This window comes from Typopeltis vanoorti, chromosome 1 (genome assembly GCF_054136105.1).
Source record: "Typopeltis vanoorti isolate ZY-2024b chromosome 1, IOZ_Tvanoo_1.0, whole genome shotgun sequence".
NCBI classification, from domain to species: Eukaryota; Metazoa; Arthropoda; class Arachnida; order Uropygi; family Thelyphonidae; genus Typopeltis; species Typopeltis vanoorti.
The window spans coordinates 174304865-174322043 of record NC_143549.1 but is presented as its reverse complement, the minus strand read 5'-3'; the positions used below and the strand labels follow the sequence as shown (position 1 = coordinate 174322043).

The 17179-nt window shown below is 34.6% G+C and overlaps 1 protein-coding gene across 1 annotated transcript in view; it reads right to left on the bottom strand.

Moving 5' to 3' along the window:
- The window catches only part of LOC150110654 (glycosaminoglycan xylosylkinase-like), a 125830-nt gene that overhangs the window by 14858 nt on the left and 93793 nt on the right, over window positions 1–17179 (bottom strand). The window contains exons 5-6 of the mRNA XM_090400056.1: window positions 15451–15560; window positions 2495–2666 (exon numbers count right to left, since the gene is read on the bottom strand). Of these exons, the coding sequence (XP_090256182.1) occupies window positions 2495–2666; window positions 15451–15560 (282 nt within the window). The remainder of the gene's footprint in view (window positions 1–2494; window positions 2667–15450; window positions 15561–17179) is intronic.

Sequence of the window (17179 nt, the reverse complement as noted above, 5' to 3'; positions counted from 1 at the left end):
AGATAACATATTGCTTTTTTCTTTTTCTTTTTTTTTTTTGAACAAAATATTGGAATAAAAACAATGAAAAATTTCTCTGTGAAGAAATTGACAGAACATTTGATACTTCATTCGAAAATAAATATTATTATCTCTATAATATTAGATCCAAGATTTAAGCTTGGATTTTTTTTTAAGTCAGGCAAAACTAATTATATTAAAAGGATTCTAATTAATGAGAAATTTGAATATGATTTAAAACTATCAAGCAATGAAGAAGTCAATAACATTCTTTTATCAAAAAAAGGTGAGGCTGTCGGAATTTGCAAAACACCAATGCTTACAGGAAATCTATTTCCACCATCCTAAATTATGGTTGTGAAATTATTAGAAGGGTTTTGACATGTTAACTTCACTGCTTGCAAAAAATTAATCCTTTTCTTCCAATCTTACTTAAACAACACTCAAATCTCTGGACAAGATGGGATATCTCTTTTTAAAATAACTCTAACCTCCAGTCATTCTCAGCATAAACATATTACAATTATCAGCTCCTCAGCATCCAAGAAATAAGGTTTTCTTTTTCACTCAGAGTGTTATTTTACTTTCACACAATTTACACTATATAAATAGCAAATCTGAAGAGAAAGAGAGACAGACGAGCTGATTAATGACTCATCACACAAAGTCACTTTCTCTCTCTCTCTCTCTCTCTCTTTCACAGAGACACTGTTTCTTGTTAAATTTTTAAAGATTTTATGTATATATTTTCCCTTAACTTTTACAGGTTCTTTCCCCAGGCCTATGTATTTGGTATTTTACTATATTACTTACATGAAAACTAAGTTTTCTTATTACATATTTTATTAACAAAATAGATTTATATTTATATATATATATATATATATAAAACACAACATTTAAAATAAATTTGCATTAAAACAATAGTGATCATTTTACTCACTCACATACTTCATAACTTTAAAATATTGGATCTTCTGGAATTAAATACAAGATATTTGCAAGAAATTAAGATAGTTTAGTCAGAGACTCAAACAGACATAAGAGAACTTACAAATCTGGTTCTGGAAAATCAAAATATATGTTCTTCATCAATCCTTAAGTTCACTAAGGAGAAACAGTGACAACAAATTTTCTTGCATACCTGTTTTTTCAACACTTACTTCTAGCATATTCAGCTACTACTTACAAGTACTAAAAACATTAACAGTTTATTTCATAAAACTCAGCTATCCAGTATTGAAGAAGAAGAAAATAACTATATGGAACGTTCCAGCATTTTTACTTGATAACAGCGAATAGCTTTCCATGTAATCTTCACTCAAAAAATAAAAATAAAAATAAATAAAATAAAATAAAATTACAACAGTGAAGATATATAAACTTTCCAATAAGAACTTGATTACATAAGATATCCCCAAAATACTATTATTCATTCTTTATATTTTTCTTTATTTCATAAAGGGTATCATTTCCAACTCTCCATTTTTTTGTCTTCTATTCATTCCGTTCTTTTTTTTTTGTCTTTCTCTACATACTGTATAAATATATCTTCTCTCTCTCTCGTGTCAATCAGCTGTTCATTTACATCACAGTAGAGCATACACTATATTCTGTCATCTGCAACTGTGTGAAAATGATGTCACAACAGCCGGTTATCACAGACTGGATACATTTATTTGCAGTGTGATGAAGATTCTCTTCTGCTTGATGTTTATTTCATTGCACTCATTATAAAAACGACCATCTACAGGTATTTTAATTCCAAAGCCATATGAAGTATATCTTGCCAATTCTTCATGCTGCTGAATGATAAGCTATTTTCACCAATAACATAGCCATGAGGTGTGTTTAAGCTTAATAGCCTTGCTAGCCAACTACCAATAGGAAACTACAAGCAACACTATTTTCTTTTTACAGTTGAATATCATTTTAACATAATGTTTTATCAACATAACTATATTTTATACATCTTTTATTTCATTTTCAGTCACCTGAACTAACATCTTCCATAAAAGTCACATTAAGCTATTTAAATATATTAATATTCTGCTGCTTGGATATCCTACAAATATCATCTACTCTCCTCACAGTTTGACTCCAAATTCAGTGAAGAAATTTTCTTTACTTCTGATCATTCTTTAGAATATTTTCCCTGTTATTATTATTATTATTATTATGTGACACTCCAGGGAATCCAAAGACTCATCGAGGGAGAGTGTGCCAACAGCATCGAACGACTGAACCCCTTCCAACTACTAACTCAAACTTGCTTAACTTTTTGCATGAGCCATTAGTAGCAGAGGTTCTACCAATCGACCAACCTTTGCTGGCTAATCCAACCCTCTATGAATTTAAATGTTGGCAAGTTTCTTCCTAGCCTTCAACTTTCTACATATCTACCATACTAATATATTATTACATGTTAAGCAAAGTAATGGAAACTATCAAGCCTGCAATACCAAAAAGCAGAAATTATCACCTGACATCCTACCGAGCAGGAAGGTGCTCCTTATAAGTTCTTTGCCAAGGACTCCGATGTTTCTTGAGTGTAAACTGCTCAGGTAACCAGAGAACAACTGCTCCTTCCATCAGATCGCCTTGTCCACAAGCTGGATCAGAAGGTGTACAGTAATAGCAGTGGCCATAAAAACAAGTGTTGTTATCTAAAAATCATAAAATATATACATATAAAAATATTAATTCAGAACAATTTTAAAAAAATCAACAGTGTAGTCACTCATTATTGTTATTGGGGCTTCCTGAAATGAAAACCGCTTTTATTTGTATAAATAAAATGTACTTTAAGCAGGCTTAAAGAAAATTGGAATGATTTTTTTTCCCCTACAGTTACTGGTTTCAGATATTTTGTTTAATAATTTAACTGAGAAATATTCAACAGTATTTGATGTTAAAAAACATTAAAGATAATAAAGAATTCAAACAACAGGGACAGAGGTTCTCAAACTTCATTGGTTCATGGCACCCTTAGTGCCTCAGTAATTTTTTCCTGGTACCCTTTAGCTCTATATGCTGCCACCTTGAAGGATGCTAGCAAAGCACTGCTTGGTATTGATACTTGTTTAAAAAATGCACCTTTTTGTTCTTTCAATTTCAAACTGTGTGTCATGGTACAGTTTGGGAACCACTGGATGGAAGAGGTGAGGCAGAAGAATAAAAATATCTCCATCAATTGTACACTAGATACACTATAACAAACATCGCTGAAATAAAGTACACAAAAGTCCTCATCAAAGTTATATTAAACCAATACTACTAGGGTTGTAAATAAAATAGTAACAACACTGTCAGAAAACGTAGTTTGTAACTCAAATGTTACTCTTGACAAATAGAGGCACTAGTTGTATGTTGTACATGCACACAAGGTGACACAGCCAAGTCTAACAAGTGTCCTTGTCTGGAGAAGTGGTTTAAGTCAAAGCTTTAGTGTGCAATGCTCTAAGGCAGGGTTTCTCAAACTGTGTTCCATGAAAGGTGAATAGGTGTTCTGCGAGAAGTTCTGGAATTTGTCATTTTAGTTTTCTAAGCATTTTTCATGAATAAATATTTTATAGTAGAAATATTCTGAGGAGAATAATATTCGTGAAGATGTCGAAAAGCTCAGACCTAGAACGCCTAATAACATCTGTGTATCGTTAATTTTGACACATTGAAACCTTTCAACATTTGGGAAAGGAAATACCGCTGTTTATGACGGATCATAAAAATTGCCTGCAAGCGGATTATAACAATGGTGGCATATCCTCTATTCTCAAAACTGAAGAAAATGACATCTGTGTAGCAAATGTCAGTGACCAAGCGGCATATTTTTAAACATGGAAATATTCATGAATAATCGTTAATTTTCACACATCGAAATCTTTCAACAATCGGGAAAGAGAATGCCGCCGTTTATGACCTATCATAAAAATTGCCTGCAAGCTGATTACAACAATGGGCAGCATATCATCTGTTCTCAAAACTGAAAGAAATAACATCTGTGTTGCAAATGTTAGTGACCAATCAGCAAGGAAGTAAAAAGAAAATTTTTCCACTGAAATTGAAGATCACGGTAGTCTGTATCTGGTTCTCAGATCTAGTAATACTGAATACTTTCTTCGAAAGTTCATATTGCAGTGTGTAAGTGCTTGTTCTAAAACCGGAGTGCTGCGATTTTTTTTAAAAGTAATACGAATACAGATTTAAATTCTAATATGAATAAGAGACAAGGCACTTTGTTTAATTTTGGTATTAAGAAATCTCTTATTGAAGGTGTTTGTGATGGAACAGATAATGAGTCATCCACCTCAAGCCTACAAAGATCTCCAGGATGTACAAAAGGAGAAGAAATCTACCAGCACACAGGAGAAAAAGTCTGCATTCACTAGAAAGTACAGTCATACCCCGACTTATGCTAACCCGACTTCTGTGAATCCAGAGTTATGCGGTTTCTTATATGTATGTATTCCCGTCCCACTTCACGCCTCACCACTAGTCGTAACTTTCAGGCGCCGGCAGCATTCGCCAGTGTCGCACAGCTGTGAACAAGCACCGACGTGTTTCGCACGGTCTACATTCATACCCGATTTTTATAGTCTACAACCTTGCAATTGTTTAATGTTATGTTCTTGATAAAAATTTTATCACATAAAAAATAATAATTTCATCCAAAAGAAGCAAGTCCGATTCTTCTACAGCTAGCAAGAAAAGAAAAACATTGACTTTGGAAACAAAACTCAACATTATTAAGGATTTTGAAGGAGAATGAAAATTTGTGAGCTAGCAAAGAAGTTCGATCTACAGGAATCCACAGTAAGAACAATCATAAAAAAAAGGTTTACAGATTTTGGAAGACATAGATTCTAACGAGGAACGAATTGTAGCCACAAGGCAAGGAATAAAAAAATTATTAGCTTGCTATGAAGAAATTTTGCGTGACAAGAAAAAGACATTATGCCATCAGACGAATCTATTAGATTTTATGAACCCATCGACATAACTTTCTTTTTTTTTATGTATGAAAAACTACAATTATGATTATATTTCTTAAAAAATATAGGTGTTTTTGTAAACTTTTGATCCCAATTGTATGTTTGTATATATAAATTACATGCAAAATTATACCCTGAGTTACACGAATTTGACTTATGCGCATTTTGTTGGTCCCACCTACCGCGTAACTTTGGGGTTTTACTGTACTTATAATATTATAAATATATTTGGTGATCAGAATAGGATATGTCAATGAAAATCAGCACAAAATAATTTAATGTTGGTTTATTAACGTTTTAATTAAATAAATTAAATTAATTAAAACATCAATTAAATTAAATGTGAACTGATGTTTAATTAATAATCAATTATTAATTAATAATAAAAATCAGCTAAATTACCAATTAATTATTAATTAATACATTACAAAATAACCATCCAAGGTGTTCAGTGAAAATTTCAGGATTTGTGAAGTGTTCAGTCATAGAAAAAGTTTGAGACCCATGCTGTAAGGTATGTTCACATAATTAAAACAACAATCCTGGATCAAGGTACAGGTTGCACAGGGTAACACTACACCTAACTGTTATTGTGGCCTTAGGGAAGCCTATGGAAATGATGTCCTTCCATACTGGACTGTTGCAAGATGGATTAGTGCATTTTATGCAGGGTGAGATCACCCAGATGATAACTGCCATGCAGGATGACCCAGAATTTCAGATGAAAATATTGAGCTTGTATGGGAGCTCCTTGCAGTTAACGGACTGTATGATAGTTGGCCTAGAAAACTGGGATAAACCACCAAAGTGTTTGGCATATCCTAAAAGAGAGGCTTAGTATGTGCAAAATTTCAGCTCGTTGGGTTCAAAATCATTTGGCTGAGATGCAAAAATGACACAAGTATGTGGTTTTCGGCCTCCATCTGGAAAACTACAAAAACGAAGGGAATTCTTTCATTTTGGGGGAACAAGTCAAAGTCGCAAGGGCTCATATCCGGTGAATATGGAGGATGTTTCAATACTTCCCATTTGCCACCTGTCCAACATCTCTACATTGGTAGCGACATGGGCATGGTCATGCAACAAACACATTGGAGAACCCATGAAAAATGTGGTCGCTTTCTCCTTAAAGCTGGACACAGATGGTTCTCCAGAAATCATCAGTAGTATAGTGTGTAAACAGTTTGACCATGGGATTCAACATAATGAGGAATGGCACCTTGAATGTCATAAGTGACCGTCAGCATGACTTTAACTTTGCTGAGCTCATGGTGAAGTTTTTTCAGATGGAGTGATCCTGAATGGCACTATTCATTGAATTGTCTCTTCAGTTCAGGCTCATAAGCCCTTAACCAAGTTTCATCAATGGCTATGAATTGTCTCTTGAAATCATGGGATTGCTGAAACTTAAGAAATATACATATAGAATATATACATATACATATAGAATACATATACATATAGAAATATACTTACATACACACTGTAAGTATAGTGTATACTTTTTTGGATAAAATATCAAAATTATGGTAAAAATGTTTTAAAAAATTAAACATGAAAAAATATTGTTTATTATCGATAAAATTATACAGTTTAGTATAATTCAAAATTACTTAAAAATAAAGTCCATTATCATAACCCCAATAATGTTCTAAAATAAAAACTATAACAAATGCTAATAATAATGGCAAATATCTGTTGGATTTCTGCTCAGGACATGGACTGGTTATTACTAACACCATATTCCAACATAAAAATTTGCACAAATTCACATGGAGAGAAGAGGCAAGGAATAAGAAAAGTCTCATTGACTATGTTATTGTTGATAGTGATGTTTTCTCCCTGGTTCAGGATACCAGAGTGTACAGAGGATTTGAAATTGGAAGCGATCATTATTTAGTCTTGAGCAGGATAAAATTGAATTTCATATTGAAAAGAATAACATGTAAGAAAGTTTTAAAGCGAATAAAAGTTGAGCAGCTTTCAGATGTGAACTGTAGACTAAAATACACAAAGATTATTGAAGAAAAAATGAAAGAGTTTGAGAACAGGAATCAAACCTTGGAGATTCACTGGCAAACTCTGAAGAAAACATTGATTGATTCTACCAGAGAGGAATGTGGTGAGGTTGTCTGTAAGGATAGAAAAATTAGAACTCCATGGTGGACACAGAAAGTTAAAGAGGCAGTGAAGGAAAAGAAGAAAGCATATCAAAAGTTACTGTCAAATAAGTCAGCTTGTGCTCTTAGAGAATATAGAGACAAATGCAAGAATGCTAAACACTGTGTAAAACTATCTAAACAAAAGTCATGGGAGGACTTTGGCAAGAATATAGAAAATAAATATCAAGAAGGGGGAAAGATATTCTGGAGATTGTTGAAAAAGCTTAGGAATGGAGGAAAGAGTGCTGTAAAAGGAATTAGAGATGATAAAGGTGACATGAAAATAGGAGAAAAAGATATCCTTGAAGTATGGAGTAATTACTTGGAAAAACTGCTAAATGAAACAAGCAGTGATGACAGCACAGTGGTAAAAAACACTGACCAGGCATGCAGTCAGGAATACATATCCATACTTGAAGTAGAAAAAGTCATCAAAAGCTTGAAATGTGGAAAGGCAGCAGGAGTAGATGATATTCGACCAGAAATGCTGAAGTATGGTGGTATAAGAGTCTTACAGTGGCTGCACTGCATAGTTCAGAAAGCCTGGACAGAAGGACGAATTCCCGATGATTGGAGTAGAGCTCTCATAGTACCCATATATAAAAAGGGAAATAAAACTGAATGTGAGAATTACAGAGGTATTTCCCTACTGAGTGTTCCTGGCAAGATCTATGCAAATATACTTGAGAAACAGTTGAGAAGAATTGTAGAAGAAAAGCTTGGTGAAGAACAAGCTGGATTCAGGCCAAATAGGGGATGTCAGGATCAGATCTTCACTTTATGACAAATAGTCAGGAAAGCATGAGAATATAACAAAGATCTGTATTTAAGTTTTGTCGATTTGGAAAAGGCATATGACAAGGTGCCAAGAGAGAAGCTATTCAATACGCTACAGTTATATGGTGTCAATGGGGCATTATATCAAGCAATACTTAGTCTTTATTTGAGTTGTAAGTCAGTAGTTAGAATTGAAGGAAGTACAGGAAGATGGTTTAATGTTAAATCTGGTGTGAGACAAGGATGTACATTATCCCCTCTGTTATTCATTATCTATATGGATCACATTATGAAGGAAAGTGGTATTAAACATGATATCAAAATTGGAGATGTTAATGTCAGCTCTTTGCTTTATCCGGATGAAGTTATACTTATAAATAAATCCGCTACAAGTCTGCAAGATTCTCTGACTAAATTGAATAGCTGTTGTAATAGATATGGTATGAAGGTCAGCAATAAAAAGACAAAGACAATGAAAATAGGCAGAATCATTGAAAATGTCAACTGTGTTGCGAATGGAGAACCTGTGGAACAAGTAAAACATTTCAGCTATTTAGGTATTATTTTTACTGAAGATGGTAAATTAAATATAGAAATAGACAACAGAATCAGCAAAGCTGGTATGGTGGGAAGTCAGTTGAATAAATTCATATGGAATAAGAGAGAAATTAGTCGGAACACTAAATTAGCTGTATACAAGACAGTATTCAAACCAGTTTTAACTTATGGATCTGAGAGCTGGGTCAGAAGTAAAACACTTGACCAAAGACTAGAGACCACAGATATTAGAGTCCTGAGAAAGATTATAGGTGTGAACAGATGGCATCAATGGCAATATCATATTAAAAACGAGGATATTAGGAAAGAACTTGACATTGTCAGCATCCAGGAATGCATTAGCAGAGCTAATCTCAGGTGGTATGGTCACGTAAGCAGAATGGGCGAAGAAAGATTAGCAAAACAAGTGTTCTCTGCCAGGTTGGCAGGAAAACGACCCAGAGGAAGACCAAGATATAGGTGGATTGATACAGTACAAAATGCTTTAGACGATAGAAATATAAGATCTGATAATGTTGGAGTCTTGACAAGTAACAGACTGATTTGGAGGAAAATTGTAGATAGGAAATTAATAATGATGTAATTTTTTTCATGTAGTACTATCATATCCTGTACACCCCTTGAGGGTACATGGCAGGGATTTGATGATGATGATGACAAATGTTATGTCTTGAATTGTAATGTCCAAATATTTAAAGAGACAGAGTAAACACGATAAGCACTACCAACACTCTACTACTGGCACAAACTGCATATAAACAACAGTGGAACTGTGCGATGGACAGTGCCAAATTACGCTAATAGCTCGCATCTCACTATGACATGCATAGCAAATACTAGCAATATGACACTGTGATAAACACAGTGCTGCTAGTGTCCTTCACCCTCCTAAGTGCTACAAGATGGATTTTTATTATTTTTTATACAAAATAAGAGAATTGTATAGGATTGTTGATGATAAAATTAAATATTACAAGCAAATATAAATAAATTAATGAATATATTTATATATCGAGAAAGATTGGTGGTGCTGCAGTTCTGCAGTGCCTATGCACAAGCTGCCCATCTCCTCACATTGTCGATGGGAATCTAACCTAGGACGCTCCTTCCCCAAGCATATGGTTGCGAAGCACATAGTCACTAAGCTAACCAAGCGGACACCATCAGCACTCATTAATTAATCTACCATAGTCATTCTTCCTCTTACTTGCCACATAATGAAAGAACTCTTTGGAATTTCCTTTAGCCTGTTTGGCCTAGATTCTTCTCATCTGATTTTGCTTCCTTTCCATGCTAGTCGCCTTTCTTGCCTGACCCTTGTACTGTTCATGAGTCTGATGGTCAGCTTTCTCCTTATATATCCTCCACAACATTTTCTTATTCTGCAGCTCATGTTTAATAATATTTTTATCCATGTAACTCCTACCTGATTAAACCTCCTTACCTGAGGTAAGGAGGATTAATACAATTTAAAATAAAATATAATATATAACATAATAAAATATAATAAAATCAGGTTAAATTAATACAATTTAATATTGCTTCCTGTAAATGCTCCTTAACTATCTCCCATCACTTAATATCCTTCCCTTGCAGGTATTTATGCCATGCCACAGATTCAAGTTTGTCATTATCACCTGCATTGTAGTTCCATATATACTCCTCCTTTACAGAATATTCCTTATGTTTTACAATCTCCCAAGTCAAGACCGCAAGGCCATTTTTGCCAATCAGAGGCAATGTGACCACCTTGGTTATGGATTGTAGAAGATAGCTCTTCCAATCCTATGACCAACCCAATACTCTCATGCCATTAGTCCCTTCTATCACATGCTGCCTCAAGTAATTATCTCTCAGTAGGTGTACAAATTCCATTTCCTTCCTGCCATATGATCTATATCACCATTGTTGAAGTCTTCCCATAATAATTATCCAACCTATACAAATTGGACAATGCAAGTCTTCCATATTATTAATGGAACCCCTTGTCCTATAGCAATAAACAACTGTATGTTTTGTCTTACTGGCTTTGATATCACACCAGACTGCTTCAAATGAAGCTGCCTCCCACATACCCTCCTATTCTTTTTGGCTGTAATTCATCTGCTATCACCAGTAGTACCCCCCCCCCCCACCACACATACACTTTATCTTCCCTGAAAATACTAAAGCCTTCACAATCTATCCCTGTAACTACATCATCTGCTATTGGCCAAGTCTTACTGATGCCTAAAACTGTCGGTGGGGTTGCATTAACCAATACCCAAAACTTTTCCCTCTTATTCCCAATACTTCTAGCATTAGTATATAGAAACTGAAGCAACCCTTTAGGACCCCAATCACTCTTATTTCCTGAATTGACTACCCTATCCTAGATTCCACATTTACTCGCTTCATGGGTGCTTTCCCACATACTCAGACACAGATCCATAAACCCTACATCATTCTTTCTGAACAACCTAGATATTCATTCAACTGCTATCAATGCTCTCCTCATGGCAGGAGACTTACAATCTTCACATTATTGCTCTTTATTTTTGCTTCATCTCCTTTACATCCTCCCTCATATAATACTTCTCACCTCTCAGATCATTAGTGCAAAACAACGCAATTAATTCTTTCACCTTACCTTTTTTGCATCTGAATAGCAGGACTAATATTAATTGCACCAGGGAAACATGATTTTGTTATACTTTCATTAAGTACTCCCCTGATAACTGAGTCTCTGTACATAATTTTCTCCTTAACTTGTTTTTCTTGTTTGTTTGCTCAGTCGCTATCATTATTACTACTTCAGAACACCAGCTTCTTTCCCTTCTCAGTCATGCTAATATCTTACCGTTTTTGCAACTTTTCAATTTTGCACTTTGTCCTGTGAAGGATAACATTCAAGCTTGCTAATTCTTCTTCCCTCAGTTATCTTCCCCTGATAACTGAGTCTCTGTACATAATTTTCTCCTTAACTTGTTTTTCTTGTTTGTTTGCTCAGTCGCTATCATTATTACTACTTCAGAACACCAGCTTCTTTCCCTTCTCAGTCATGCTAATATCTTAACGTTTTTGCAACTTTTCAATTTTGCACTTTGTCCTGTGAAGGATAACATTCAAGCTTGCTAATTCTTTATTTATGTCCATTTCATTCTCATGTATTTCCACTGCCATACATTCAACATTAATTCTGACATTTTCTATCCTACAATCACTACAATCCACTCTACTAACATCTGCTTAATTCTCATTCCCTAACTAGCACTCAGTTTTGAAACATTAATACACAATCACTCTCCAGTTTCAATTAACTTCCATATATATCCTTTAATTTTCACGATGAATACGAGGGTGGTCTGAAAGGTTCTTGGCCTAACAATGAAAAAACGAATTAATAATTTCAAAATTATTTTTCAACATAATTTTCCTTAACACTAATACATTTATTCCAGCAATGCTCCAGCGCCATTATCCCGTCACTGTAGTGGTTCTCAATAAGATCTGCAAAATATCCCTATACAGCTACAATCATCTCTTGATTCAAAGAAAAACACTAACCAGCAAGGAAGAGTTTTAGTTTTGGGAAGAGATAGAATTCAGAGGGAGCCAAATCTGGGGAATAGGGTGGATGTTCCAACAATTCACAGTGCAGATCCCTTAATTTTCCAATTGCCAAAACACGTTTGTGGGCAGGTGCATTGTCCTGATGAAGGATGATTTTTTCTTCTGCTAACCGGGTATTTTCTCACGAATTTTTTTGCCTAGTCTAGTTAAAAGATCGGAATAATATTCCCCGGTTATTGTTTTACCCTTTTCAAGATAATTAATAAACAAAATGCCTTTAGCATCCCAAAACACCGATGTCATGACTTTTCTTGCTGATGGAACCAACTTTGTCTTCTTTGGCGCTGAACAACTGGCTTCTGTCTACTGTTTAGACTGCTGTTTGGATTCTGGTGTGTAATGGTGAATCCAAGTCTCATCCATAGTAATAAATCAATGCACAAAATCAGTTTTATTCTTGTTAAAACGCTCCAAGCACTGTTCAGAGATTTTCATGTGAATGCATTTTTGATCTGCTGTGAGCAAGCGCAGCACTCGTCTTGTGCAAAGCTTTTTCATTTGCAATTCTTCATGCAAAATATATCCTATACGTTCTTTTGAAATGCCTATAGTCTCAGCAATTTCACGCACTTTGACTCGCCGGTCATCCAATACCATATTGTGCACTTGATCAATGATTTCTGGTGTTGTTACGCTTTTTGAATTACTTCACGTGGATCATCTTCAAGGCTGGTACAGCCACGTTTAAACTCAGTAGCCCATTTCTTAATTGTCGAAAACAAAGGAGAAGAGTACCCATAAACTTTTATGAACTTCGAATAAATTTCTTTTGGTTAAACCTTCTTTTACAAAGAATTTTATAAATGCACGATACTCAATTTTATCCATTTCAAAGGATACAGACAACACTTTTGCTTCAGACAGCTGTATAAAACAAACTACTTGATCATCAGTGGGCACTCGGGATTTAATCTGGGGGGGGGGGGGCAAGTTGAGTAGACGATTTGAGAATGAATATGACCTATGACTGAGCATCTGCAATGATCACTAATCAATAAATAGTATAGAAATAGAAGACATGACACAACATAAATTTAAAAAAATGAATTTTAATTAGGAAAAGATTTTTGGAAATTTTTCTAGTGTTTTTTTTCCTTTTTCTTTGGGGGGTGGGGTGACAGCGCCCTTTCCCCCCTCTGGGTGCACAACTGTACTTGATAGAATGTCTTGCAATTTCACATGGATGCTTAAGACAGATGTACCAACTTAGAAAAAAAAAAACTTGCCAATAGTGTTGCCATCTATAGTCAAAGCCAAGAACTTTTCAGACCACCCTCATACATCTCACACCCACTGCACTGCACTAAATCATGCAAATTCAAATCATCAGACAATGTGGTCTTTGCTGTAATTGTTCTACCATGCATTGTGTGCATGGTAGAACATGGTAGAAGGAAGTGGACAAAATATTCTGAAGGCTATTGAAAAAGCTTAAATATAGAGGATAGAGTAAAAGGAAACTGATATGATAAAGTTGACATCAAAACTGAAGATAAGGCTAATAACATCAAACATTCTAGATGTCTAGAGAAATTACTTTGAAAGACTGCTAAAATGAAACAAGTAGCAACAGGATGATGACAGAAAACACTCACCAGTAGTGTTTGAAGTAGAAAAAGTCATCAAAAGATGAAATGCAGAAAGGCTGAAGCAGATGATATTCAACCAGAAATCCTCAAACATGGAGTGATTTTTTATTTATTTATTTTTTTTTTACTTGGAATAAAAGTTTTACAGTGGCTACAATGCATTATTCACAGGATAAAATTTGGGATGACTGAACTAGAGCTCTCATAATAACCATGAGTAAAGTGAGAAATAAAACTGAATGAGAAAATTACAGAGGTATTTCCCGGCTGAGTGTTCCATGTAAGATTTATACAAGTATACTTGAGAAACAGATAAGAAAAATTGTGGAAGGGAAGTTGGATTAAGGCCAAATGGAGGTTGTACATCAGAAAACTAATTGAGAAATCATGTGAATATAACAAGGATCTGTATTTAAGTTTAATAGATCTGTCAAAGGCATATGACTCACTGTACAAGAGGAAAGCTTGCCACCTTGTCATATCTTAACACTCTTAACTTATGGATTTGAAAGCTGGGCTACAAATAAAACACTTTATCAAAGAGTGAGGATCACAGATATGAGCGATCTGAAAAAAAAAATTACAAGTGAATGGAATAAATGGGAGAATCATATTAAAATGAGAATATTAGGAAGGAACGTGATGTTAATATTTACAAATGTGTGAGCAGAGCTAATATAAGGTAGTGTGATCAGTTAAGCAGAATGGGAGAAGAAAGGTTAGCGAAACAAGTACAGTTTGCCAGCATGAAGCCCAAGGAAAATTCAAGCTCTAGGCACGTGAAACACTGCTTGGAAAGAAGTCAATGGACACTATAGTGTGAGGAACAGCACCATACTATCATACCACCAGCTTCAAATTTCATAGTTATGTACTCTGGTAAGAGATGTTCACCAGGCATGTGCCACACCTGTCCATGCTTTCACATCCCACTGTACACATTCTTTGCACCACTAAAGATGACACTAAATGTTGGTTCAGGTAATGTGGGGCTTGCATATTGCAATCCTACCATGGAAACCCATGTTGTGAGCTTCGGTTCTGAATATTTTTGTGCAGAATCAGGTTCCAGTTGATGCTCAGAACTTCACATTAAATGTGTCGGCCAATGAATGCCAGTTTTTACATATTATCCTCTGTATTACCCTACAGTCACATTCAATGAGTGTTGTGGGTCATTCATTGCAGGTAGCACTTGCAGCTGACTCCCGGTGCTTCCATCTCAGTATGGTATCACTGATTGTTGACCTGGGATGACCCAATTTGTCAACAATTTGCCAAACAGATAGGCCCGCAACATGGTTTCCTATCTCAAACTCCATCAGTTCCCTTCTCACAGCCATTTTACACGGACACAGTTGCCCTTACTCAGGAGCATCACATTCCTCTAATGTAGGCCACAAACACATGACTCTTGCTATGTAACAAGATATGCCTTGCTCATATTCAGTGTCCGTTAACTTCTTTCAAGCGGTGTATATATAAGAAGTGCCTTAGAAGACCAGACAAAAATATAAGATCTTATGATATTGGAGTCCTGACAGATAACACATTAATTTGGAGGAAAATTATCTTCAGGAAGTTGCTAATTATGTAAACTTTTCACATACTATCATATCCTGTACACACTCTTAAGGTACACATCATGAATTTGATGAGTGCTTTTTATGACAAAAAAAAAAAAAAAACTTAAATATCACCAAGAATTACAGTTATGTCATAATTAGAAGTGTTTTGATATGCATTTACCAACTATCTTACCTTTAGTTACAAATGTCTTAAGCAATGCACTACTTGCAACAGGTTTTATCTCGGTTTTTAAGTTTATCTCCCTGCCAACAACAATAGGACTTCGACGCAGTCCAAGAAGCCTAAAAATATTAGGACAAAATAGTCTTTTAGACATAACATAGTTTGCATACTTAAAATAATTCACACAACATTCAGTCACCAAATAACAGATTCTTTCCCACATCCCCAAGTTATCTTCTCTACAGATAACATTTCATTTACCAGAGAAAATGAAAAAAAAAACTACAAATAATTTGTTCACTGCTAGAATCTTTTATTTGATGATGTAGCTGTTCAAAGTCTTGATTTATCTACTCATTTTCACATGATTAGTGTTTAACTTTTTTTTTTCCAATTGCTTAAGTAACACCAACAGATTCAGAATAAAAATCTGGCAATTAAACTGTGAGGTATTAAGAATGCTGTTCAAAACAACTTATGAGTCCTTGATATTAATCACCAAACCAGTCATGGTGGATGAAATATATTGACCATCTTAAATTTTGTCTCCATGATATTTTAACATCTCAAGAGTACTGCAATGGTACACTATGCATTCATTTTGCATGATGAAAAATATGTCATGGCTGATAAGTGATTAAATGACATTTGCAAAAGTGAAAGGATTCCATATCTAGCAGAAAAAAAAATTATCTTTTTTTTCTCTAAATTTTGATAGTCAAACTTAGCTACTTTCATCAGGAAAGAATACAAGAAACTGAAAGATAATTAAATGAGCATAAAATTGAAACATGAAGTGAATATGGAAAACAGAGCTTGTTGGGATAAGAAACCAAATTCTGTTTTTATTCAGTAAGCAGATCATATGCTAATAAGGCTAAGACTGTCATTCCAATTAAGTGCTATACAGTATCTTCTCACCAGTACCACTTCCTAGAAAAGACTGAAAGCAGTCCTGTTTTGTTTTCCATATGATATGCAACATTTATAACCTTTGTTCTTATATCAAAAATCCAACCAGTATAACCAAAGAAAGCATGGAATGTAGCACTGATAAGTTACCTTGTACAACTAAAGTGTCTACACTAATGATGAGGAAAGCTTATGGGATTAAAGGCATGTTCTAATAAGATTTATAGATATGAATGCCTTTGTAATATTGTAACTCATTTTGTTAGAAATCATTAGAGAATGCCATTCCTAAAAATGGCAGAATAAATGCTTCCTGAAACATTATAATGTTTACTATTTGGAGTTCTTGTTCATTGCCACAGTTTCCATTTAATAACAACATGACATTGTGGAGTATTGTGTTAACTAACCTCCATTTCTGAATCCAGACTGTTTGATTTGGTATGTCAATATTTATATTTTCTTGTTTTGCTAAAAATTTACAAAATTAGGCATTCATTTTTTCAAATGTCTTCTTGTTCAGAAACCCAGATGGGGTTTGTCAGAAATCTATGATTCAGAAGAAGCTTGTCGCATTTTATATTTCACATCAACAAGAACTTCATGGACATATATGCAAATCACAAATATTTTGGTGAATCATTTAATATGCTCCAGATTCAAAATCACTCTTTGTGGAAGAGACCCAAAATGAATGGGAAAGGAAATAAGGCAATTTCATGGCAATGCCCGAGATCGACAACCAGGAAGGCATACCTTTTGCCAGCCTATCATATCTCAATATATCAAGGGCTGCAGGTTCGAATCCTGCATGGGCATGGATGTC